The sequence below is a fragment of the Littorina saxatilis genome, linkage group LG7 (assembly GCF_037325665.1).
Source record: "Littorina saxatilis isolate snail1 linkage group LG7, US_GU_Lsax_2.0, whole genome shotgun sequence".
Classification (NCBI taxonomy): domain Eukaryota; kingdom Metazoa; phylum Mollusca; class Gastropoda; order Littorinimorpha; family Littorinidae; genus Littorina; species Littorina saxatilis.
In genome coordinates, this window is record NC_090251.1 from 44,751,634 (window position 1) to 44,775,583 (window position 23,950).

The 23,950-nt window shown below is 40.7% G+C and overlaps 1 protein-coding gene across 1 annotated transcript; it reads left to right on the forward strand.

Annotated features, from left to right (window-relative positions):
* Positions 1-2,168: 2,168 nt before the first annotated feature.
* Positions 2,169-22,114, forward strand: LOC138971566 (procathepsin L-like). The gene is made up of 8 exons (XM_070344328.1): positions 2,169-2,325; positions 2,971-3,107; positions 7,282-7,387; positions 8,106-8,258; positions 10,204-10,327; positions 12,559-12,659; positions 16,580-16,854; positions 21,881-22,114. The coding sequence occupies exons 2-8, from the start codon at positions 2,971-2,973 to the stop codon at positions 21,978-21,980; spliced, it is 996 nt and encodes a 331-aa protein (XP_070200429.1). The 5' UTR covers positions 2,169-2,325; the 3' UTR covers positions 21,981-22,114.
* Positions 22,115-23,950: the final 1,836 nt, after the last annotated feature.

Below are 23,950 nucleotides of genomic sequence, written 5' to 3' on the forward strand. Positions count from 1 at the left end.
CACCGCTAGTTGGTCCGGGACTGCTTATTCTATATTCGCAGCTGGCCCCCATATCTGGGGGCCGTTCCCCTATCCGCCACCTGGGGACCCGCCGGGTTGAGAATAGTCGCCCCCCTACTGAATTGGAAGTAGTCTGTTCCCGGAAATAGGTATATATTAATCAAAGTAAAGCATGAAATACGTCTGACATACTTAAAACCATCAACCACTCTATATGTATGTTTTATTTCATTTCATTTCTTATATCCTTGCCTTATCAATTTCTCTTTGTCTAAATTTGAGTATACACTTTTTTTCCACCCAGCCTTTGCCCAGGCGAACTTTGGACAAGTTCTGTACGTGTTTCTGTTTATTTCTTACGTTCATATTGTTTATTGATGACAAGTTTGAACATTCAGTCGGGGTCCTGATTTGGCCTATATGGTCCGCTGGACCCAAAAAGCAACAACTAACTAACTAACTAACTAACTAACTAACTAACATTCAGATATATCCCAAACTTCTCTGTTATCTTAACAGGCTTCCGTTCATTACATTTAGTCAAGTTTTGACTAAATGTTTTAACATAGAGGGGGAATCGAAACGAGGGTCGTGGTGTATGTGTGTATGTGTGTGTGTGCGTGCGTGTAGAGCGATTCAGACCAAACTACTGGACCGATCTTTATGAAATTTTACATGAGAGTTCCTGTGATTGATATCCCCGAATGCTTTTTTCTTTTTTTTGATAAATGTCTTTGATGACGTCATATCCGGCTTTTCGTGAAAGTTGAGGCGGCACTGTCACGCTCTCATTTTTCAACCAAATTGGTTGAAATTTTGGTCAAGTAATCTTCGACAAAGCCCGGACTTCGGTATTGCATTTCAGCTTGGTGGCTTAAAAATTAATTAATGACTTTGGTCATTAAAAATCTAAAAATTGTAAAAAAAACATTATTTTTTATAAAATGATTCAAATTTACGTTTATCTTATTCTCCATCATTTGCTGATTCCAAAAACATATAAATATGTTATATTTGGATTGAAAACAAGCTCTGAAAATTAAATATATAAAAATTATGATCAAAATTAAATTTTCGAAATCAATTTTAAAACACTTTCATCTTATTCCTTGTCGGTTCCTGATTCCAAAAACATATAGATATGATATGTTTGGATTAAAAACACGCTCAGAAAGTTAAAACGAAGAGAGATACAGAAAAGCGTGCTATCCTTCTCAGCGCAACTACTACCCCGCTCTTCTTGTCAATTTCACTTTGCTGCGTTGCATTGCGTTCAGTTTCATTCTATGAGTTCGACAGCTACTTGACTAACTGTTGTATTTTCGCCTTACGCGACTTGTTTTATTTCTGCGGGACACACACACAAAACAAAAGCAAAGCTTAGTCACTATGCCATACAATTGTAGCCTAACTATCCATGCGTAACGACAAGGATATTGTAGTGCTTTACCTGACGGCTTCTGCTGCCAGCATTTGAAGTAAAACAAACAAACATCTGTAAGCAGTAGCTACCTTGAACCTTGTGTAAACTCAAAATAAAAATGCCAAGGGAAAAAGATATGGGGCTTGATAACAGTCGTCGATTTTTACGGTCAAGGGGATAAAGTACGTGAACAAGAAGGTGCAATGTCTCTAAGTGAGTTCATATTTTGGCCCGAAATTGGTGGTATAATTGTGTGCGCGTGATTAACTTAGAAGCTGCAAAAACTACGCTTAAACTCTCTTATATGCACATCCATTTAAAATGTTTGCGTGCATGTTATAGCAGGTACACTGGTATGCTTGACAATACACATCTGTGCAATAAACTCGCAGCTATTTACACTCACATTTACGTACGTACACACGCACACCTTTGGATTTGCTTGTGTGTCCATTATCTACCTGATTGCCTGCTCGTCTGTCTGGCTGTCGGTCGGTTGATCGGTCAGTCGGTCAGTCGGTCGGTCGGTCTGTCGGTCGGTCAAACAGTCTGTTCAGCTGTCGGATAACTATTCGCCTGTCTGCTTTTGTCTTCTTCATTTGCCCTCACTTTCTCCCCCAAAACAATCGTTGATTATCTGCCACCTGACAAAACATATCATACCAGTGTATCACATGAGATCGGGTACACCTCCAACCCCGTGACTAAAAAAGGTGAGTATCATGTGACGGAGTGAAGACTGACAGCGAGTGGAGATAACACAGGTGTATAAAACACCTGCCATTGTTCTTTACCGGTGCGAAGTGACACCCAATACCTCCAGGTCAACTGTTGTTTGCTCAGGGAAAAGATCTGATTACCAACTCTACGTTTAACCCCAACTGAGGAATTAACCTTCCAACGTAAGTCTGACCTTAAAGTTTGTTGGCTTTGTGTTTCTGGAGTTAATTAGAATAAGTTTCATGCTGTGTGTAATCGTTGTGTATGTTTGTTTGATGTGTTTTTGTTTGTCATTTTAACTCTTGAATGTTTGCTTCTTTCGTCGGTTCTTTCTTTATTTCTCTGCTGTATGTTTTGGTTTTGTTATTCCAAACGTGTTTCAAATTGTTTATTTGTTGCTTTCTGAGTTTGCGTGTGCGTGTATCTCTTCTTCTTTACGTGTGTGTGTGGGGGGGGGGGGGAAGAGGGGGATACAAAAAAAATTATTTTTCTTCTTTTCTTTCACTTATCTTTTTTTTTTCTTTTTTCTTTTAAGAAGGAGGGAGGAGGGTCTATAGTGGTGCTCTTTCTTTCTGTCGTTCTTTCTTTCTTTCTTTCTGTCGTTCTTTCTCCCATTCTTTCTTGAGTGGATGGTTTTCAAGGTCGGCGGCCTATTTTGTAATTATTTATTCATTTCCATGACTTCAGATGCTTCGCCTGGTCCTTGCAGCGCTTCTTGTGTCCTGTGTGATGGCCGCTCTTTCGCTGCCTTCTGACTTTCCTTCCTTTCTTCCTACTTCTACCCTATTGTTTATTTTGTAATTATTTATTCATGTCCATGCCTTCAGATGCTTCGCTTGGTCGTGGTGACACTGCTGGTGGCCTGTTCCCTGGCCGCTCCCTCCCTGCTGGACCTAGACAGGGAGTGGACCACCTTCAAACACGTCTACGGCAGACGCTACAACCCACAGGAAGAGACTGTCAGGTACGTGTTTTCCGTCTTCAGAGGAAGACGCACATTTTGTGGGGGGTAAAAATTGCAAGATTGGGCGAGTTTAGATAGGAATTACGGAATAGAATTAGAGCAGTAAACAAAACTGCCTTTTTTCAATAACGTCTCCGCACACGGGAGGAAGTAGTCAGGTAGGTGTTTTCCGTCTTCGGAGCGGAGCGGAATTTAGGGAACGAAGGGTGAAAGTGAGGGTGAAGGGTTGTAGAACCATTGAGGGACCACATTCAAGCAAGTCTGCAACAGACGCTACATTCTACAGGAAGAGAATGTCAGGTACGTCATATGAAAACGAGTATCTACCGGACGAAAATTTTTTTTAAAAAAAGAAACGAAAAAAACCCAGTCATTCCCCGTTTTCCTCGTGCATATCAAACCATGCGAGGGACTGACCTAAATCATTCACTGTCAGACCCTCCAAGTTGCAACACAGCTTGGGGGACAAGCAAAGGCACAAGACACCGGTTTGAAGACTTACAAATCACCAGTGTCTTTACCCCCAATATATGTTCAAGAAAAGGTTCTATAAAGACAACCAAACATGTGTCTGCTTTGTTACGTTATACCTTGCTGAAAAAGAAAAAAAACTCTAGAAAGAAACACGAAAAAAAGTTCCTCTTCTGTAATGTACCGAGTTCAATATCGGGTGCCTATGCCTCTGACCTCTTTAGGATTACTAGTTTATTTTTTCCCCAAATGCAAGAATGTCTCTGTAGCGCAACATTTAGCGTACTGCGTTTTGAGTCGGCAGGTCGTGGGTTCGAACCCTGTCAACGCGGTATTCTTTTAATTTTATTTGATTGTTTCTTTACTCTCCTTTTGTTTTATTTTACTCTATTCATTTTTATTCCAAAGCATTATTGGTGATCAATTGCAATACTGACCAACGCTCGCCAGGTACTGATTTGGTATTGATCACTGCGACAACCACTGAAGCAACCCCCTAAGTGTAAATGTTTTGAGGTATAAAACATACCTTAGTATTATGTCAATTCTTTTTGCATTTTAATCAGATATGATAAAACAAAAATGTCAATCTAGATCAGGCTTAGACGCAGAAAGACTTGTATTTAGGCAACATGACTGATGAGCGACTCAGTGACTCGTAGCGAGAGATGCCGTTCTTAGACCTGTGTAACGAGATTCTGTCGAAGTAATTCGATGCTAACCCGGCAGACTTTTGTATTTCCGCAATTAAAACATTTATTTTTGTTGGTAGCTGTTTGTTCCCTTGTGGATGTGTTATGTGCAATTAAACGGGTACGGACACACGTTTTACACATGGGTTACACGAGTTGCAAAGTATTTGAAACGACGGTATTACTATAAAAAACAGTGGTGCCTGTGTTGAAAGGCGAATACAGTAAAACCCCTCTCTAGCGACCTTGAAAATGTTGACAAAAATCGGTCCTTATGGAGGGGGGGTCCTTACAGAGGGAGGGGGCGGGGCCACAAAGAAAGTCACCTCAGATTTTCTTAAAAAAAGAAAACAGAAGTTTGAGTTGCTGACGACCGTTTCCTCAAGCAAACTGCTTCGATTTCATGTTTGACATTGTCGATGGTGTCCACCAGTTCTGGTGCATGTTTCAATGCAAAAAGAGTTAGTTTCTGAGCAAGCATTTCTTTACAGCAGTCCCTGCAATAATGATGAAGGCCCTCCGAGAAAGAGAGTGAAAAATCGGCCACCGTTCTCAGCATTGCGTATCTGTGTGTAACCTCTTTCATTGACAGGATACTCTTGTTTCCCTGCAGCCTTGACCAGTGAGTCGGTTACCTAATCTGTGAACCCTTCAGTTGTGTTGCTTTGTCAAAAGATAGACACAGTCAACTAGTTTTGCTCTGAGTGAACAGTACAGCTGGCCTCAATTAGCCGGTGACGCCTCTCTGGCCACAGCACCAAACACTACATGGCTGGGGGGAGAGAGAGAGAGAGAGAGGGAGGGGGGGTAGCTGGCTAAACTCAGTGGGGTGTCCGGTGTCACTGAAGTCAGCAGGAAGAGCATTGGAGAGAAATAGAGAGGTGTACTCTTCCAAACAATTTCCAAGGATCAGTTGTCAGGGCTTAGGGTAGTCAGTGAGGAAGAGTGAGAGGGTTTGTGTACAGTCCGACTGAAGAGTGAAAAGTCACTGCCACAAGATCGGCATGCAGTCAATAAAGCCAGACAAGAAGAATGATTATGACATGCGGCTCTATCTGCTGGTTTTTTATTCAAACTGGTTTTCAACGCTTATTCTCACAAAGCATCTGCACACCTGCCTCTGCCTCTGTGCTGTGTTTGTGTGGCTGCTTTCGTATGATGTCAGTGCATGGTGAGTGCGTTCACTGCCTTGTCAGTACTTCCCCACCTTTTTCAGAATGTTTTCGGCTTGGAGTTGGATAATTCTTTGAATTTGCGATTTTCCAACATCAAGACTTTTTGCAATCGCGATGGCAGTTTCTCCCTTTTTGTGTCTGTTCACAACATTCACTCGATTTTCGAGAGTTAAATATTTTCTTTTCTTTGTAGACGCCATGTCGATCTCCACTGCTCTTCTGTCCAAAGACTGTCTATTCTGACTGAATTGAACGGTGTGTGTTGGTCACGTGAGTTTGTTTTCTCGATGATTGGTTTGTGATGTTTACTCAGCCCACCCAACCATCACACCTCTCAGCGGTTAATTAGTGCCTTTGCTTACGCAAGACGGTTATAACTGGTTATAACGGTTTGTCAGTGATGCGTTACGCTGACTGAGTCTTGGCTTTGTCTGACAAAGTCGTTACACAAGCTGTAAGGTCGGTCCTTAGACGTTAGAGCGGGGTGGTCGCTACACTGGTGACAACTATATAAGGAAACACATCGGTTAAAAAAAAAAGGGTCGTTGTGGCGGGGTAGTCCTTAGAGAGGGGGGTCGTTGTGAGGGGTTCCACTGTACCATTTGGACCAGCCATGAGTGATGGAACATTGTACGCGGGGTATCTTGACAGGCACGTTTTAGAAGAAATAATAATAAAAGTGACAATAAAAGGTGTTTTTTCCAAGCGAGGTGTCCGCAATCTGCATCTATATATATATATATATATACGACTTGTGTCTGTGTGTGTGTGTGTGTGTGTGTGTGTGTGTGTGTGTGTGTGTGTGTGTGTGTGCGTGTGTGTGTGTGTGTGTGTGTGTGTAAGCACGCGCGCGTGCTGCGTCCGTTTCAGTGAGTGATTTCTCAAAAAAGTGTTATATTAATGAGCACACACAAAACTTGCCCCCCCCCCCCCCCCCAAAAAAAATAAGAAAAAAAAGAAGAAAAAAAGCATATTTTACAAACTGAACAGGAAAAGCGCGCATGATTCATAAAAAAAAATGATAGCATTGGCGGGGGTCGAACCAGCGACTTCAGAAACTGCAGCGCAGCGCTATACCACTGACCTATGCGGATATCTGTCGAAAATGGAACATTTAGGAATGCCTATTTTGTGAGATGTAAAACACACGGCAAAGCTCACTGTGCAACCCGACTCAGTGAAAGGCCTGTTGGCAGACTGTGTCGTGTGAATTAGGTCAGTTCGACCGTCGCTTACCCCGCCGCTTTGCATGAAAAGTTGGATGATATCTGCACGGTCTTCCTACCGCCGGCTTAGTTTATTTTTTTTATTTTTTTTATTTGTGCTGCAGTCACGTAGGCCGTGTCCAGTTATACACTTTTGAACAAACCGTTATCATATATGCGTTTTCCGTCTTCAGAGTAAAAGTTAAAAAGTGAAAAGATGAGAATGGGACAAGGGGTGGGGGTGGGGGAAGAGAGGGGGAGAGATATAATGAAGTGAGCACCTTCAAACAAGTGAAACCCAGACGGTACAATACACAGGAAGAGACTCTCAGGTACGCGTTTTCCGTCTTGAGAGTAGAAGTTAAAAAGCGAAGAGATGAGGATGAGACAAAGTATGGGGCTTGGAAGAGTGAGGTAGGGGGAGGGGGCGTAGGGACCACCCTTTAACACAATACTGAGGAAGGGACCTCCAGATGTCGCAACATGTACAGTTCACATGTCTTTACATGGAGGAAAAAAGTGCTCTTCACATACCTACAGGTGTTGGAACAAGATCATTTCACATGTCTGTACATGGTGGAAGATGCGCACTTCGTGTGCCTCCAGATGTTGATGGTGTTGTTTGCTGCAGACGCGGGATCTGGGAGAGCAACCTGAGGATGATCCAGCAGCACAACCTGGAGGCTGACCGCGGTCTGCACAGCTACAGCCTGGGCATGAACCACCTGGGGGACATGGTCAGTTACACACACACACACACACACACACACACACACACACACACACATACACACATACACACACACACATACACACATACACACACACACATACACACACACACACATACACACAGCTATATTCTGGGCATGAACCACATGGGGGACATGGTCAGTTACACTCACACCTTCATGTGCATGCACATTCATCCATGCACGCACAAACGCGCGCAGGCACGCATACAAGCAATCACGCAACCACGAACGCACGCACGGAACAAACGCACACATACACTTACACGCACCTTTACTCAAGCACACACACAGTACACCATTAAAAGGCGAAATACACAAGCAGGATAAGAACAACGACTACACAAGAGAAAATAACAAGAATGAATTAGTAACTAATAATAGACTTTGACAACAGCAATACTTGCAATGTACACAACCAAACAGTAGCATACAAATTGGTTTAAAGGAAACTTTATTCAATTCTAATACTGTGACATAGGTACACTATTTCGCAAGGAGGATCCGTACTCAAGCATAAGGTTATGTTAGCGAATCCTGCATATTCTAGGCAAATAGAACCTCAGCCACTGATTGTGGCTGAATTATGATGAAATGCCTACATGTTTGTAACAAAAATAGGAGTAACTTCTCACTTGCACAATACAAATTTGCTAAACTTAATTACACATACGTTAATTTACCGGGTTTTTTTTCCTTTCAGACGACTAAAGAGATTGTGGAGACCCTGAACGGGTACAAGATGTCTGCCAACACGACAACTGGCTCCACCTACCTTCCCCCAAGCAACGTGGGTGACCTCCCCACGGAAGTGGACTGGAGGACAAAGGGTTACGTCACTCCTGTCAAGAACCAGGTTTGGACATTTGTCAATTTTTGATCTGCTGTCTTCTTCAGTTCTAACGAATAAAACAAGTCGCGTAAGGCGAAAATACAACATTTAGTCAAGTAGCTGTCGAACTCACAGAATGAAACTAAACGCAATGCAACGCAGCAAGACCGTATACTCGTAGCATCGTCAGTCCACCGCGCACGGCAAAGGCAGTGAAATTGACAGGAAGAGCGGGGTAGTACTTGCGCTGAGAAGGATAGCACGCTTTTCTGTACCTCTCTTTGTTTTAACTTTCTGAGCGTGTTTTTAATCCAAACATATCATATCTATATGTTTTTGGAATCAGGAACCGACAAGGAATAAGATGAAAGTGTTTTTAAATTGATTTCAAAAATTATAATTTTGATAATAATTTTTATATATTTAATTTTCAGAGCTTCTTTTTAATCCGAATATAACATATTTATATGTTTTTGGAATCAGAAAATGATGGAGAATAAGATGAACGTAAATTTGGATCGTTTTAGAAAAAAATAATTTTTTTTACAATTTTCAGATTTTTAATGACCAAAGTCATTAACTAATTTTTAAGCCATCAAGCTGAAATGCAATACCGAAGTCCGGGCTTCGTCGAAGACTACTTGACCAAAATGTCAACCAATTTGGTTGAAAAATGAGAGCGTGACAGTGCCGCCTCAACTTTCACGAAAAGCCGGATATGACGTCATCAAAGACATTAATCCAAAAAATGAAAAAAACGTTCGGGGATATCATACCCAGGAACTCTCATGTCAAATTTCATAAAGATCGGTCCAGTAGTTTGGTCTGAATCGCTCTACACGCACGCACACACGCACACACGCACACACATACACCACGACCCTCGTTTCGATTCCCCCTCGATGTTAAAACATTTAGTCAAAACTTGACTAAATGTAATGAGTGGTGCCATAGAAAGATAATGCTGCTAAAATGCACTGAGACGATATCAACCCAACCACCCTGGTGTTATTTTGTTTCTATCGCCCTGAACTTGAGTCGTCATTGGAAATACACTGTAACCCTTTAGTGACATTGACATTGCAAACGGAACGCTGCAGATCATGCTGGGCGTTAAAATCACTTTAGTGACATTGATATTGCAACAGTAACGCTGTGCATGGTGCTATGTGTCACTTTAGTAACATTGATATTGCACCAAGGAAGCTGTAGAACGTGCTGGACGTTAAAATCACATTAGTGGCATTGATATTGCAACAGGAACGAGGTGGATCGTGCTGGGTGTAAAATAACACAAGTGACATTAATGTTGCAACAGTAACGCTGTGCATAGTGCGATGCGTTCAAATTACTTTAGTGACATCGATATTGAACCAAGAAAGCTGTGGATCATGCTGCGCATTAAAATCACTTTAGGGACATTGATATTGCAACAGAAGCGCTGTGGAAACCATGCTGAACGTTTTAATCACTTCAGTGACATTGATATTGCACCAGGGAAGTTGTGGATCATGCTGGACCTTTAAATCGTTTTAGTGACATTGATATTGCAACAGGAACGATGTGGATCGTGATGAACGTTTTAATCACTTCAGTGACATTGATATTTCACCAGGGAAGTTGTGGATCATGCTGGACCTTTAAACCGCTTTAGTGACATTGCTATTGCAACAGGAACGATGTGGATCGTGATGGACGTTTTAATCACTTCAGTGACATTGATATTGCACCAGGGACGCTGCAGATCATGGTGGACCTTTAAACCGCTTTAGTGACATTGATATTGCAACAGGAACGATGTGGATCGTGATGGACGTTTTAATCACTTCAGTGACATTGATATTGCACCAGGGACGCTGCGGATCATGCTGGACCTTTAAACCGCTTTAGTGACATTGATATTGCAACAGGAACGATGTGGATCGTGATGGACGTTAAAATGACATTAGTGACATTGATATTTCGCCAGGCAAGCTGCGGATCATGCTGGGCGTTTTCCACCACGGGCTCTCTGGAGGGACAGCACTTCAAGAAGACAGGACAGCTCGTGTCTCTCTCCGAGCAGAACCTCGTCGACTGCTCCAAGAAACAAGGTTGGTATTGTCCTCTGCCAGATACATTGTTACATATCTACCCAGGAAGGTTGTGCTTAATGCACTGTATCTTCCTGTAGGCCGAAAAAGGTGTCAAGGTTTTAATGTTTCAGGTTTTTATTCGGCTTTAGGCCTATAAGGCGTTTAAGCTTAACAAAATACGCAGTTAAATCCCACATTCAAACACACGGACAATGAGAGTGCACGCAGGCACAGCAAGCAGTGATCTTGAATAAGCAACAAAAGAAAACAAAACACACAAACCAACAAGTCGCGTAAGGCGAAAATACAACATTTAGTCAAGTAGCTGTCGAACTCACAGAATGAAACTGAACGCAATGCAACGCAGCAAGACCGTATACTCGTACTCGTAGCATCGTCAGTCCACCGCTCACGGCACAGGCAGTGAAATTGACAAGAAGTTAGAGCGGGGTAGCATTTGCGCTTAGAAGTATAGCACGCTTTTCTGTACCTCTCTTCGTTTTAACTTTCTGAGCGTGTTTTTAATCCAAACATATCATATCTATATGTTTTTAGAATCAGGAACCGACAAGGAATAAGATGAAAGTGTTTTTAAATTGATTTCGACAATTTAATTTTGATAATAATTTTTATATATTTAATTTTCAGAGCTTGTTTTTAATCCAAATATAACATATTTATATGTTTTTGGAATCAGAAAGTGATAGAGAATAAGATGAACGTAAATTTTAATCGGTTTATTCATTTTTTGTTTTTTTTACAATTTTCCGATTTTTCATGACCAAAGTCATTATTTAATTTTTAAGCCACCAAGCTGAAATGCAATACCGAAGTTCGGGCTTCGTCGAAGATTACTTGACCAAAATTTCAACCAATTTGGTTGAAAAATGAGAGCGTGACAGTGCCGCCTCAACTTTCACGAAAAGCCGGATATGACGTCATCAAAGACATTTATCAAAAAAATGAAAAAAACGTTCGGGGATATCATACCCAGGAACTCTCATGTCCAATTTCATAAAGATCGGTCCAGTAGTTTGGTCTGAATCGCTCTACACGCACTCACACACACACACACACACGCACAGACACACACACATACACCACACCCTCGTCTCGATTCCCCCCTCTACGTTAAAACATTTAGTCAAAACTTGACTAAATGTAAAAACAACATCATCACTGACTAGAAACTTATCAACAGGAGGAGCCTCCTTTATGATTATTTTTGCAACGTCAAAAAAAAACAAGTCGCGTAAGGCGAAAATACAACATTTAGTCAAGTAGCTGTCGAACTCACAGAATGAAACTGAACGCAATGCCATTTTTCAGCAAGACCGTATACTCGTAGCATCGTCAGTCCACCGCTCATGGCAAAGGCAGTGAAATTGACAAGAAGAGCGGGGTAGTAGTTGCGCTAAGAAGGATAGCACGCTTTTCTGTACCTCTCTTTGTTTTAACTTTCTGAGCGTGTTTTTAATCCAAACATATCATATCTATATGTTTTTGGAATCAGGAATCGACAAGGAATAAGATGAAAGTGTTTTTAAATTGATTTCGACAATTTAATTTTGATAATAATTTTTATATATTTAATTTTCAGAGCTTGTTTTTAATCCAAATATAACATATTTATATGTTTTTGGAATCAGAAAAGGATGGAGAATAAGATGAACGTAAATTTGGATCGTTTTATAAATTTTTATTTTTTTTTACAATTTTCAGATGTTTAATGACCAAAGTCATTAATTAATTTTTAAGCCACCAAGCTGAAATACAATACCGAAAACCGGCCTTTGTCGAAGACTACTTGACCAAAATTTCAACCAATTTGGTTGAAAAATGAGGGCGTGACAGTGCCGCCTCAACTTTCACGAAAAGCCGGATATGACGTCATCAAAGACATTTATCAAAAAAATGAAAAAAACGTCTGGGGATTTCATACCCAGAAACTCTCATGTCAAATTTCATAAAGATCGGTCCAGTAGTTTAGTCTGAATCGCTCTACACACACACACAGACACACACACACACGCACATACACCACGACCCTCGTCTCGATTCCCCCCTCTACGTTAAAACATTTAGTCAAAACTTGACTAAATGTAAAAACATGCAGACAAGAAAAGCTTTCAGTAATAGCAGGAGAGCTTGGCAAAGAGTCCGCGCAGTCTTCTGTACGACCTTTTGTGGTCAGAACTGAGTCTTCTTCTTGTTCCCTTTTCTTCATTAATTGTATGTATTTTTTACAGGCAACCATGGATGCCAAGGCGGTCTGATGGACAATGCATTCTCTTACATCAGGATCAACAAGGGTATCGATACTGAGGAGTCTTACCCATACACCGCCAAGGTAAGTTAAAGGGATACACCGATCACCCCAAGAGAAACAGTACACAGTTCTGTTTGCACGGGGGATAACCGGTCAAAGGCCGAACAGAAGCCGAAGGCCGCTCATGACACGTGTGAAGGCAAGTTTTGTCTGTTTTCTAGGTATTGTTTGATTTATGTGGGGATTTAAGGTAAGCTACTGATTCAGCGATGACTAAATTTGTTTCTCGATGCATAAAAAGTCAGGGAGCGATTGATATTTGCCCGTAAATAGCCTTCAAAGCTGAAAATGTCCGCGATCGAGCACCGGAAATGGCTGTTCGATGGGTTTTGCAAGTAGAAATGTGCTTTATTTCACCAAATCAGCTCGTATTTGGTGTGGGTACGGGATTCTAGAGGACGAAGGAGTCATAAGAGGTGCAAAGAAGTGCTATTTGGGAGTAGAATAAATCTTCCGAGACAGTAGACAAGAGAAGGTCATATTTGAGAGAAGCGCGTAGGCCGATTGTCTTTCCGACAAGCGAATGATACAGCAGATTAACCATTCGTTTTGACCAGAAACCTAGTCTCTAGTTTTTACGAATGAGTTTTTTAATTAAAACAATCACGAGAACTCTCTCGCTTAGCCTAATGGCTGTTCGATGGGTTTCGCAAGTAGAAATGTGCTTTATTTCACCAAATCAGCTCGTATTTGACATCGGTTTGGTATATATGTATATTTTCTAATCCTACCGCGAACTGGATAGCAGACGCAGCACGACTGTTGCACCACACTTTGAAGTAATCCCACACTTTGAAGTGTGGGGATGTGCGCCACATTTTGAAGTAAACCCATTTTTTACTTCAAAGTGTGGGGGGATCTTCCCACACTTTGAAGTAACTTACTTCAAAGCGTGGGACTTTTGCATCGCCTGTTTGAGCCTGATGATTTTGTCAAAAAAAAAAATGGCAAAGTCTTTTGGATGAGTGAACAGAAAAAGTGAGCGAGCCAAGAAACATAGTGATGTTTGTTATCAGGCTTTTAAGCAATGTCCCATTGTTGAGTGTGACGAAAACTCGTGGTGACGATTTTAAAACATGTTGGGTCACGCATGGTCCAATCTTACATGGTCCAATCTTACATGGTCCAATCTTACATGGTCCAACCTTATATGGTCCAACCTTACATGGTCCAATCTTACATGGTCCAACCTTACATGGTCCAATCTTACATGGTCCAATCTTGCATGGTCCAATCTTACATGGTCCAACCTTACATGGTCCAACATTACATGGTCCAATCTTACATGGTCCAACCTTACATGGTCCAATCTTACATGGTCCAACCTTGCATGGTCCAACCTTACATGGTCCAATCTTACATGGTCCAATCTTACATGGTCCAATCTTACATGGTCCAATCTTACATGGTCCAACCTTACATGGTCCAATCTTACATGGTCCAACCTTACATGGTCCAACCTTACATGGTCCAATCTTACATGGTCCAACCTTACATGGTCCAACCTTACATCGTCCAATCTTACATGGCCAACCTTACATGGTCCAATCTTACATGGTCCAACCTTACATGGTCCAACCTTACATGGTCCAATCTTACATGTCCAATCTTACATGGTCCAATCTTACATGGTCCAATCTTACATGGTCCAATCTTACATGGTCCAATCTTACATGGTCCAATATTACATGGTCCAATCTTACATGGTCCAACCTTACATGGTCCAATCTTACATGGTCCAACCTTACATGGTCCAATCTTACATGGTCCAATCTTACATGGTCCAACCTTACATGGTCCAACCTTACATGGTCCAATCTTACATTGTCCAACATTACATGGTCCAATCTTACATGGTCCAACCTTACATGATCCTATAATACTTGGTCCAACCTTACATGGTCCAATCTTACATGGTCCAATCTTACATGGTCCAATAATATATATATGGACCATGTAAGATTGGACCATGTAAGATTGGACCATGTAAGGTTGGACCATGTAAGATTGGACCATGTAAGATTGGACCATGCGTGACCCAACATGTTTTAAAATCGTCACCACGAGTTTTCGTCACACTCAACAATGGGACATTGCTTAAAGCCTGATAACAAACATCACTATGTTTCTTGGCTCGCTCACTTTTTCTGTTCACTCATCCAAAAGACTTTGCCATTTTTTTTTTACAAAATCATCAGGCTCAAACAGGCGATGCAAAAGTCCCACGCTTTGAAGTAAGTTACTGAGTTTACTTCAAAGTGTGGGAAGATCCCCCCACACTTTGAAGTAAAAAATGGGTTCACAGTCGTTCCGCGTCTGCTATCCAGTTCGCAGTAGGATTAGAAAATATATATATATACCAAACCGATGTCAAATACGAGCTGATTTGGTGAAATAAAGCACATTTCTACTTGCGAAACCCATCGAACAGCCATTAGGCTAAGCGAGAGAGTTCTCGTGATTGTTTTAATTAAAAAACTCATTCATAAAAACTAGAGACTAGGTTTCTGGTCAAATCTGCTGTATCATTCGCTTGTCGGAAAGACAATCGGCCTACGCGCTTCTCTCAAATATGACCTTCTCTTGTCTACTGTCTCGGAAGATTTATTCTACTCCCAAATAGCACTTCTTTGCACTTCTTATGACTCCTTCGTCCTCTAGAATCCCGTACCCAAACCAAATACGAGCTGATTTGGTGAAATAAAGCACATTTCTACTTGCAAAACCCATCGAACAGCCATTTCCGGTGCTCGATCGCGGACATTTTCAGCTTTGAAGGCTATTTACGGGCAAATATCAATCGCTCCCTGACTTTTTATGCATCGAGAAACAAATTTAGTCATCGCTGAATCAGTAGCTTACCTTAAATCCCCACATAAATCAAACAATACCTAGAAAACAGACAAAACTTGCCTTCACACGTGTCATGAGCGGCCTTCGGCTTCTGTTCGGCCTTTGACCGGTTATCCCCCGTGGTTTGGGGTTTGAAATACATTGTATCACCAAACACAAGAAATACATTGAAATCAGTGTCTGAACGTTCCATTACACAAATGTGTACGCTCTGGTTGAGAATTTGGAGTATACTTTGAAAACAGTTACTTCTCCAAGCACTCTTGTCTTCTTGTCTTTTTGTCTTTTTGTTGGCTTTGTCCTCCTTTTTTCGCTCATGACAGCCTTGAAACGTGCTTGAATTTGCTAAATTATAGATATGAGAATCTTAATTCACACGTGTTTCATGTACCACAATAACATCCTTGAAATGTAAAAAATTCCATCTCACACGGCATAAATAAATCCCTGCGCCTTGAATATGTGCGCGATATAAATTGCATAAAAAAATAATATAAAAAAAAATTAATAAATCCCTGCGCTTAGAACTGTACCCACGGAATACGCGCGATATAAGCCTCATATTGATTGAAATGTGCTTACATTTGCTAATTACAGATTTGAGTAACTTAATTCACACGTGTTTCCACAATAACATCCTTGACATGGGCTGGCATTTGCTAAATTACAAACTGGAGTACCCTAATTCCAACGGATTTCATGTGCCACACGTATATATAACCACCAGCACTGAAGAAATATGACTATGGAAATATTAGGGATGTTGATATCGAAAAGTTTGCACAACAAAATCGTTTCCTTTTTCATTTAATTGATAAGCATAGTTTCAGATCATTTTTCGAGTAAAACTGATATTGCAGGTGCGACGAAACTGTAGTTCAGAGAACGTCCCTTGTACTTGTTAAAGTCAGATCAATTTCGACAATTCTGCTGAAATGTCGGCAAAGTTGTATGCGATTTGAACTAAACTTCGGCGTGTCGCCAACTGCCAACACTACACGAAATACGTGCCTTTGTAGCTTAAGTCTCAACGTCCTCGTTATCAGAACAATTCACCTTATTTCCTTCTCTCTTGTTGAACCTTGCAGAACGGTTTATGCCGCTTCCGTGCAACTGATGTAGGGGCTACTGATATGGGTTACACCGACATTCTCCGCAACAGTGAGACGGATCTGCAGTCTGCCGCGGCCACCGTGGGCCCGATCTCTGTGGCCATCGACGCCTCCAGGCCTACCTTCCACTTCTACAAGACCGGCGTGTACTATGACCGCGAGTGTAGCTCCAAGAAGCTGGACCACGGGGTTCTGGTCGTCGGCTACGGTGGAAGTTCTATGGACGGGGCGTACTGGCTGGTCAAGAACAGGTGAGGGAGATCGTACAATGCAGTACAATACAGTGCGATACAGTATAATACACTCAAATATTATCAGATACGTATAGGTTACAACACGAGTGGTTTTTTATATGGCTTGTATTTCAGTCAAGACCCAGCGGATGAATATCATCGGGAGACACGAGCCTCTGGCGAGTGGCTCTCGATTGATATTCCCGCTGGGTCTTGACTGAAATACAAGCCATATAAAAAACCACGAGTGTTGTAATCTGTATATCCCATTCTACCATCAAACACAAAGTGTAGACTACTAGCGGCACTGTTGCGATCTGTGGAGTGTAAAAGAGTGTTGCCAGCGAGACTTAGCCCTTTTGCAACCTTAAACTAAGTGACCGTCGCTGAAAAAATAAAACGAATGAGTGCATCGATAAGTACACGGTAACACTACTTTCAGACCATTTAAAAGCTTTAAAGCCATATGTACTCGATGACTATACACGCTAATTGCTTTACCAACAGCTGGAGACATGCTAAATTAAGTTCCCTGCAAAATATTGTGGTCTAGGACCCCTTCAATGTTGAGATATGTTAATTTTCATTTTGATCTGGATCGTCCTATTTATAGATTTGCCAACAGAGGTAGCGTTGACGCAAGGGAAATAACTCCGCGTCTTTGTTTACATCCAAAGTTTTTGAGACTCTAAAACAAGCTGTAATGCATGTATATATGGTCCGCGCATGGCGACATATCGTCATTACATGGTCTTATGGTGCGTTTGACATCGATTATGGGCAAACTACACTTTGTAAACACGGGAGCGCGTACATATATATGCCTTTAAGTAAAGGTTCATAAGTTGCAAGAAAGTAATGAAGTCGTATAGAAATTAATTTAGTTGAAGCGCACAATTCTTTTGTTTTGCGTTTCAGGTCGGCAGAACGGGCGAAACGGGTTTGGTACCCATTTGGCTTACTCGATTCAGAATCGATTCCACGTTGTTTTTCTCGAACATGTTATTATACAATTAGGCTTATTGACAGAGAAGCAAATTTTAGGGAACAAATATGTAGGTTTAGATGTAACCATTTGCTCCCTATTTGAAATGTATCTACGTGATAAACTGTTTTGCGAGTGTGTTTGCATGGATGAACCTAAACTGGTATGGGTGTGAGGAAAACGGGACCGAGTTGGTGAAGTCGCGAATTGCTGACACGTCTGTCACCGCCGATTGATTGCATTTTGAAGGAATATGACTGGATTACGAAAAAATACACACATGTTAAGTTCTTGGATACCTTCATCGCCAATGTGGACTTACTGCAGAGCCAGGCAAAAGAGTAGACTTGCTCGCAAAACACGTGAAACAGCCGATGTTTGATAGCGAAGTCAAACCGTGCCAGGTAAGGACGGTTCTCGGTCCCGCTACGCATGTCACCAGTGACAGTGTTGTTGCTTTGAGTTTGACTAACAAACTCGAAACTGTCATTTAAAACATGAGCCAAATGTGTATTGATTGTGTGATTAGTCTATGTGACAGGGCTTCTATTATCTGTGCTCCCTAGCTTCTGTCAGTTCCCACACCGACACTGCCAGAGAAACTGAAGACGCACACCAAACACACTACTGACAGACTCTCAAAAGTCGTCTGCTAACGATGCAAGGGAGGGTACTCGTGTTTTTGTTTTGGTTCGCTAGCATCTGGGTATCTTGTAAGTTGAATGTTCGTTTTTTTCGACCTGCATTGCTTTCATAATGAAAGAAACGTTTGTTTATTGCATCCCATACATCAGATCAGTTCTGAGATTCATTTTTGCGTGCAACTGATATGGTTTTCTGAGCCGTGCAATACGATTTTGGAACTTCATACAAATGTGTCACATTGTTCGGCGCGAGGTCAAAGGTCGGGAGGAAAGTAGTTCTTTGCCCAAATCGGAATCTGCACTATCATATATTTTTTGAAGTCCATGATGTATTTATTGAGCTATAAAAATACAACATATATACCCATACTCAAGTAACAGGGACAAAGAAGGGAGGTCATGGGATATACTCCAATACAATACAGTCCAATACGATAGAATAAAATACAATACAATACAATACAATACAATACAATACAATTCAATAGAGTACCAATACAATACAATGCAATACAATACAAAACAATACAATACAATGCAATACAATACAATACAATACAATACAATACAATGCAATGCAATAGAGTAAAAACAATACAATACAATAAAATGCAATGCAATACAATACAATATTATTAGTTATCGTTAGATTTGACTGCGATATCCAGATTTATCAGTGCCAAAGTCGAGAAAGCTGAAATCATAACAGATCGAGGCGTGAGCCGAGATCTGATATGATTCAGGCTTTCGAGACATTGGCACTGATAAATCTGGATATCGCAGTCAAATCTAACGATAACGATTTTATCGCATTCCATTTCGGAAGAAGAACCCATTAACCCCAGTCTAAGAAATCGGTCAAGCGCAAGGGAGGCTACTGCCATGTTGCTAATGTTGGATTGTCTGTTCCTGCTTTCGCAACTTTGCTGCTATAAATTTCATTTTTCAAATACTCTTTTGTTTTCTAAGACGTAAAAACAACAAAGAAAAGAAAAATATTGTGTAAACAGATCACACAAAAAAGGTTCAGTGGAGGAACACGGAACAGCCTTCGCGGTTACTTGCAGTCTTTTAGACTTCAAAGGCTTTAATTTGGCAATTCTAAACGATGGCAGGAACTGAAGTGCCCCGGACTGTATCAGTGAAGTCCTCTGGCTCATTTTCTGTGTAGAAGACAGCTTCCAGTTCTTAGTCGTTATCGACGGACTGCAGTGTTGATAATTTTGTCGAATCGCCAACTGCAGACGACACAATATTCCAAGACAACTTTCAAAGATGGCGTCTTCCGATAGCCTTCGTGACTGTTTTGAAGCTGTTGAGGTTTTTGTGTGGATTTTGCATGGCTACGACAAAGAGGGATGGGACAGTGATTCATGCTGGAGCAAAACGTTTAAATCGGCTGCTCATTTCCAGCCTTTACGTGAGTGATGAGCGCTGATACCCTGCAAGAGAACTCGTTTCTTGCTCCAAAGTTCAGTTTGTTTACGGCTGTTCCAATCGCCTCACTCGGTAAGATTAAAACATACCATTCTACTACTTCTCTGTTAAAGGTGGATGGAAAAAGTGTGTATCTATTCATTACACAGCTTAAACTTGCTGATGCAATTACTTTCCTTTTATAAATTTGCGCTTTAAAATAATGGGAGACTTGTGTTTCCTTCAAGTGAGATTTTGTTCTTCAAAATTGAATTTGGAAAACTACTTCCTGCACGATATCAAATTCACTAGGAATTTCCTCTGCGATATCAATTGACATACAGTTCCTAGTTGACCAATGACAACAGGTGTGTTTGTCATGTGATTAGTAAAAATGCAATACAATACATTACATTACATTACAATACAATTCAACTTTATGGTCTGAATGTGGGCACAATTTCTTTTATATAAAATAAAACCAGATTTTAGGTAGAATGTTACTGTGTATTTGCCTTACTTGAAATATGTTTTAATGTGAAAAGTTGAATTGTACTGTCCGACGTATTTTGTAAAGCGCACCAAGTCTGCCGTCTGGTTAGTGAGTGAACAGCGCTATATAAGAACAATGTATCATATATGTTATCTAATCACAAGGTTCTGATGAGAAATTCATTTAAGATAATGGTTAAGTTTGAGTAAAAGATAAGAGATATGAGGATTAATTATTGGACTGTTTACTCGTAGACACAACAAAACATTAACCTCCAAGTTTAACTTCATCACGGAGTGCTGGTGTTCTCCGATTAATGAAGTTAATGAACGTAAAAACTAAGGTGCTCTAGGTGTGTTTTTTTCGTTTGTTTTTTTTCTTTTTTTTAACCTCAGGTTTGCTACTACAATTATTTTTTGCCTTTGTGTGTGTGTGTGTGTGTGTGTGTGTGTGTGTGTGTGTGTGTGTGTGTGTGTGTGTGTGTGTGTGTGTGTGTGTGTGTGTGTGTGTGGCTTGGAGCAAACCTTCTTCATAGGTCTTTTCTTTTCTCAGTCAAATGTGTACATTTTTAAATCAACAAACTTTATCAGTAAACTAATATGTTTAAATAAATAAATAAATAAAAATAATCATAATATAAATTTATTCCTAATGTTCAGCTCAGTTTCCAATAATACACCCAAATCTAACTTTTTCCCATAAAGGTGCTCTAGTTTATTCTGCGGCAAATTGTAAACTGAAGTTTTCCTTGAAAGGGAGGGGGAGGGTGAGGGGATTGAAAATTCGATTATCTTAAAATCTGATAATTTAGTTCCATTGTGCCTTTGTATGAATAGCAATGTCTTTGCAGTGGAATGTAGATGGACACACATAAAGAAATCCATCGAAAATCCATGGGGTTTTAATTTATTTTGTCTTTTCTTTGCTCTCTTTCATGGATATATGTTCAGGATTTTAAGACACGTTTTCTCGACAGTGTCCAATAATAAACTGTGCACACTGGTTCGGTAAAAACTAAGTCAAGAAATACGTCTACTGTGTTTCACTTGGGGTGCTCAGTGTAGTCAGGGACAAACAATTGGGTCGGTTCGGTAACAGTACAAACAGATTTCTTGTGCATGGGAATGGAAGTGCTCAAGACTAAAATGTACATACTGATTTTTTCATAGTAAGTGAAGAAATATGTCTCGTGTGTTTCAGCTGGGGGGGGAAAATTAGGTCGGTTCAGTAACAGTACAAACAGATTTCTTGTGCATGAGAATGTATATGTCCAATTCTAAACTGCCTGAGGATGTTCCATAACTTAACACGCCTTTATGTTTATGTATTTTGTCCTATCTTTACTCCTTTGAATGGCTATTTGTTAAGGGTCGGGGACAAAAGCTTAGGTCGGTTCAGTAAAAGTACAAACAGATTTCTTGTGAAAGGGAATGTATGTGTCCAATTCTAAACCGTGCATACTGATTTGTTAATAGTAAGTGAAGAAATATGTCTCTTGTGTTTCAGTTGGGGACCTGCGTGGGGTATGCAGGGTTACATTCAGATGGCTCGCAACAGGGACAACGCCTGTGGAATTGCCACTCAGGCCAGCTACCCAACCGTGTAGGGATGGCAATGGTTTGAACGCAGCCCAAGGAGTTGGGAATTGAGATCTTTCTGGCATAATGGAATGCGTTGGGTGTGGATGGAATGTATTGTTGATTAGATGTTGTGCTGTTAAATTAAAAAATAGTAAAGTTGTGTTAGTACTTTGACGTTTTGTTTTAGGCTAAGAGAGAGAGAGATAGAGAGAAAGAGATGGAGAGAGAGACAGAGAAAAAAAAAGAGTGGGTTTGTGTGTGCGTGTATGTGTGCGTGCGTGCGTGCGTGCGTGTGTGTGTCCGTGTGTATGTATGTTTTCCTTTCTCCCCGTCTGTGTGTCTGTCTGTCTGTCTGTCTGCCTGTCTGTCTGCATCGTTGTATGCGTGCGTGCGAGCGTTTATTTGTCATTGTTCTACGTGAAACTTTACATGTGAATTATTCTAGATGATATCCCTGCAATTTTTTCTTACGATCACTGTTTTTGATAACGTTGAGGCGGCAGATTGCGACTTTATTTTTCATGCTGACTGTCGGTATCGTGTACACCGGAAACCGAATTTGCATAAAACGGATTTTCGTTGTTATTGAGTGTCATGCCCGTAATCGTCTGCGTGTTATAAGAAAAGAATATGAACGAGTTGCGGAAAAGGAAATTTATTCAACTATCGCTCACTCGGCCTCAAGCCGATCATAACAGGTAAATGATTTCGCATGAACTGCATATTTGATTCAGACACTACACTCTGAACATTGTCTTGACACTTTAGTCTTGTTGGTGCTCTTCTAGTATATCCTTTAACGCCCAACTTCCGAAAGATGTTCCAATTCCAAATGAACCAAACGAAGGGATAACGTATACAAAGTGTATAATGTAGGTATGTTACAAAAAAATTCAAAATCTTCATTTAACATTTTGATCTATATCACTTGAAAGAGCAGAAAATCAGCATTCCAATGGTATATATAACTTTGAGATTGGATAAGTGTAACCCGAGTTATGAATTTTTAAAGTAATAAAGTTCGTAATAGAGGCAAAGAGGATAAATTGAAACCATTTTTGACATTTTTCAGCTAAAATTAACTGTAACTCACACATTTGTTTATTAATATTGTTCAATTTGGTATCAAAAGAAAGGTTCAGAGCTCTATTAAACAACCATAAAAAATAAAAATAATTTTTTTTTTTTTTTTTTTTTTAGTAAGTTAGTATGAAACTGAGAGCAGACGAACTTTACCGACCGCCATGTTGGATGTGAATACAACATGGGTGACAATCCGGGCGCAAAGCGGCGCATCCGTTAAAAGGTACTTCGCATCGCTTTATCGACTTGAAACTTTGGGAAACAGCAGGAAAATGGTCAAACTAACTGTTCAGAGGGGTCTCATAAGGGTTCAAAGGCTATAAATTGTTTTATAAAAGTACCTCTTGTGTGTCTTCTTCGCCCGATATTCTGGCCGGCGAGCTCGACAGTGTTGGACTCGCCATCTTTCTCAATCTTAAAGTCAAGAATGTACTCTACGTCATCGACAGGGTGCCCATGTGATGTAAATTTGGAAAAGAATAGAAAAGAGGACCCCAAAACTGAGCCAGTGTGAGTGATCAGAAAATGGGGGGCCATTTTCAATTACGTCAAAAATTGAGCTGCGTGCGCACTTTGTAACATACCTATATAATAGTGACGGTGAAAGACTCATCTGGCAGATGACGCTGGATAGCTGTCTTGATGTTCTTGAAGCGGAACAACCACTGGACGAACTGCTGCGGCGGCGATCTGGATCAGCGTTGAGGCATTTCACCAGTGACTTGCACAAGATTGTCGCATAATCATAATGATAATGGAAGTCTTACAAGCTGGCTCCACAAACCAGTTCTTCGGAGATGAGTCGGAACATTCACAGATGTGGCTCAAGCTCCATCTCAAAGCTAACCTACAACAGATCAAAGCGTAACACTTGTTACAATATCACACGTCTAAACTCTACGTCAAATTGTTC